This window comes from Aptenodytes forsteri, unplaced genomic scaffold (genome assembly GCF_000699145.1).
Source record: "Aptenodytes forsteri isolate BGI_AS27 unplaced genomic scaffold, ASM69914v1 Scaffold231, whole genome shotgun sequence".
Lineage (NCBI taxonomy): Eukaryota > Metazoa > Chordata > Aves > Sphenisciformes > Spheniscidae > Aptenodytes > Aptenodytes forsteri.
Window position 1 is genome coordinate 3,006,320 of NW_008796046.1, and position 3,724 is coordinate 3,010,043.

Consider the following 3,724-nt stretch of genomic DNA (forward strand, 5'->3'; position numbering starts at 1 on the left):
AAACCTGTTCTCCCGTCAAGGTTACCCCCCCCCCCCCTACCTGAGCAACAGTGGCCTCTCTGGGGATTCCCAGGTTCGAAACCTCCTGGTTTGTGGCTCTGGCTGTAATGATAGGGATGAGGAGCAACATGACTCTTCATACAGACCCTCCAGGTGAGCAGAGATCCTGGATATTCAGGGAGAAGGGAAAGCAGCAGGAAGATGTCCATCCTGACCTTGTCCCATGTGTCTCCCCCAAGAGCATTTCCTGCTGCAGTGAAAACAGGAGTGTCACTACACGAGTGGCACTCAGCCGGTGAGGTAGCCGGACAGGTTCATCTGGGACTGGCAGGAGATCTGTTCCTATGACAGTGAGGTGGGTTTCTACGCGGCCCACAGAGAGCTGAGACGGGCAATTGCTGAGTATTGGAACAGGCTGCAGTGGCTTAGCTACCGGTGGGCTTCAAGGGAGAAATACTGCAGCTATAACTGGAGGAAGACTCAGGGTGTGATGGACAGGAGAAGCGAGTCTTTGGAGGGGAGGAAAAGAGGAGAGTGGCATGGGGAAACTTGGCTTCCCCAGCCTGGGACCATGTTTAACCCCCTCTGCCATCTCCCTGTTTGGCAGCCACTGGACGTCAGAGGAGCTCAGTGGGTGGTGGGAGATAGGCCTGAGTTCAGTGGGGCAGGGGGAGAATGAGTGCCATGGACTGGAGCGGTTAACATCGTTATTGTGAGGCTAAGACTGAAGGAAATGACTTGCAGGAGCCCTGCAGAAAAGCATGGGACAGGACTCCCAAGCCTAACAAATGCACCTGCCCTCCTGCCAATTCCTGGAGCAATGGACCCACCTGAGACGTGGGAGAAGACATGAAATGCTCCTACAAGATGTTTCTGGTAGAAGCAGAGTGCATCTTCCATTATGGTCCTTCACTGAGGGAAGAAAGAAAGAGGATTAAAGATGAATGTGGCTGGGAGATGTGTAATGAGGGGTCATGTTGAAGGCAGTGGGTCTGGAACAAAGGATGTGTTGACAAAAGGGTTTGGAGGAGAAATCCATAGGTCGTGTTGCTACGAACAATTCCCGAGGAGGATGGGGCAGGAAGAGAGGAGCGACCTGTCTGCCAGCGCTGTCTCCTGTCTGCCAGCACTCTCCATCTCTCTCTTTCTCTGTTTCAGTTAAACTCAGAGTAAAAATTTCTCCCATGCAAATGGAGCTGTGGGGCTATCCCAACTAGCTGGTTTGTTCTGTAACAAGGTTTTATTCTTCCGAAATTAAGATCAAGTGGTTCAAAAATGGGCAGGAGGAGATGGACAAAGTTGTGTATGAGGGCCTCCTCCTAAATGGAGATTAGTCTTTCCGGATCCTGGTCACTTTGGAAGTCACACCGAAGCAAGGGGTTGTCTATGCTTGCCAGGTGGAGCATGTCAGCCTGCCAGTGCCCATCACCGTGGTCTGGGGTAAGAAACTGGAAATGGGGAGATCAGGCAATGTCTAGCCTGGGCCTTAACTCTCTGGACTGCTCTTCCAATAGAAACAAGCTCTGGATCTGCTGTGAGCAAGAAGGTGACTGGAACGCTGGGCTTTGTGCTGGGCTTAGGCTTCATCGTAGTGGGACTCATCATCTATCAGAAGAAAAAGAAAAGTGAATTATTCATGAGCTAAGTAGAAACCCGTTCTTAATGGGGCTGCAGAGAGATGTTTTAAAGCCTGTAAGGCTTCACTAGAATTTAGATTTACCATGATAATTTCCTTGGGTTCCCAGCATTCAAGTGGGTTTTATATGGTCTAATCCAATATCTGCAGAAGTCAGTGATAGCTTTTAATTTATTTTAACTGATGTTAGATTGGGCTTTCAGTGATGAGAAGCCATTTTAGAACTATCATCAGCTGCTGAAAGGTCAGCCCAGTCCTCTGAGATGCAGTCCTGGGCTATGGTTATGGTTTCTTATGAGTATCAAATTAGCTACTTCATTCCCAAATGTCTCCACATTGCTTTGTTGCAGACATATTTTGTAGACTGTAGAAGGAAATACATTCATACTTATTTATAGAAGGATTAAATACCTTTCTTTTGAAATGGCGCAGGGTGAAAAAGAGAGAACATTATCTTCCAGAAAGCTGCATTCTTGTTCTCAAAATGTTGGTTTGCTGAGTAACAGCATCTTATCCCAGCCTTTGCTTTCTGCTTTCTAATATTTTAAGATTATTAGAATCACAAACAAGTACTGGGTAAGTCATTGTTGTGTGATGGTGCAACGAGGAATATCCTTCAGCTTAATCTTGTACTATTATTTTTTCCTAACCAAACTCCCTTAAGCAAGCCACATCCAATGTAGCCCTTTGCTCCTGTTAATTCTCAGCCTATGGGTTGAGGTCACCAGCATCAGGAGGACCTGAATTCCCTGCCCACCATCACAGCTGTTATTAACTAGGGAAGAGAAGGCTTGGTGCTGAAAACACTGAAACCCCTTTCCTCAGACCTAAACATCGGTTTCCCAGTGAACTGCGAGGAGAACGGCGTACAGATTTGACGCTATAGGAAGCAGTTTTCCAGCCTGCCCAGAGCCTGAGCTCATTGCACCTGTGTTGTTCAGGGCCCTGCATTATCCAAATTATAAATGCTTTGGGTAGATCTCCAAGGTCATCTGAAAAACTGGATTCCCCTGCCATAAATAAATCCCCTGCCAGAACAGCCTCTGGCAGGGCTGCCATGGGCTCTCTGAAGCTCAGCTGACCCCATGGATCTTAGCAGGTCTGTGCAGTGGGTTAGCACGGGACCACCGTGCACTTGGAGATGACGGGGAGAAGGAGCAGGGTGGCAGCTGCTCCGGGACTTCAGAGCAGAGATGCATCCACGGACTGTTAGGATGAACATGGCAACCGCAGGAAAATCATTCGGAGGGCGAACGCGGGAGACTCTGCTAACAGGAGCCTGGAGGAGCTTTTCCTATCCTGCAGTCTGGCTGGCACAGTGACTGGCAATGCTCCAAAGCCTGCGTGAGAAGTTCCTCCACCCATTTCTGCTCTTTTTTCCTGCAGGGCTGCCATGCCTGTCTGCTGCAGCCACGGAGGACGGCAGCACGGAAAGGGACACAGTGCTGGGTGGCTAAGTTCACAGCAAACCTCTGTGAATCTCTTTCTGTCTGTCAGAGTTAAGAGGATCTGTCGCTCCCTGCTCTTTCCCAACACCATTCCCTTTCCTCCTAGTGTTGCCCACGTTAGCAGGGTACTGCCCCTTCTCCTCCCAGAAGAACTGTGAATTTGCAATTGTCAGACTTGGAAATTCAAGAGTAATCTCAGGGACTGGCGTTGAGCCATTGAGGCGGGGAGGGACTCTGCCCCTGCATGAAGCTGCAGGAGGAAAGCTAGAGCTCTCCAGCCCTGCACACACCTGGAGAGAGAAGAGAGGAATAAATAATAGCATTTCTAAGGGATGTTTTGTACTTCGAGCGATTTATCTAAGGGTCTGAAAGGATTTAATAACTGAGAGCTAATTAAATGTACTAATTAACCCGGTGTTTAATCTCAGCTCTTCGCTAGCTTTCTGTGCTGCTGAAGCAGAGATGTAGTCCCGTATATCATGACATCCAGCCACTTTGCTTAATTGTGATTCCTCTGCACATGGTGCAGGCACTCAGCCACTAAGGTGATGAGAGGAACACGAAAGCCCACGTACAGGAGAAAATTAGAGGGGCGAAGCCAGCCCTGTGTGACTAACAACCTGTGAGATTATTTCCGCGA

At 48.8% G+C, this 3,724-nt stretch overlaps 1 protein-coding gene across 1 annotated transcript; it reads left to right on the top strand.

Annotated features, from left to right (window-relative positions):
• The first annotated feature begins 128 nt into the window (after positions 1 to 128).
• Positions 129 to 1,645, top strand: LOC103904661 (HLA class II histocompatibility antigen, DQ beta 2 chain-like). Its single transcript, XM_019473888.1, is given in 4 exon segments — positions 129 to 153; positions 240 to 355; positions 1,218 to 1,440; positions 1,515 to 1,645. Coding segments are annotated over 4 exon segments (495 nt in total).
• Positions 1,646 to 3,724: the final 2,079 nt, after the last annotated feature.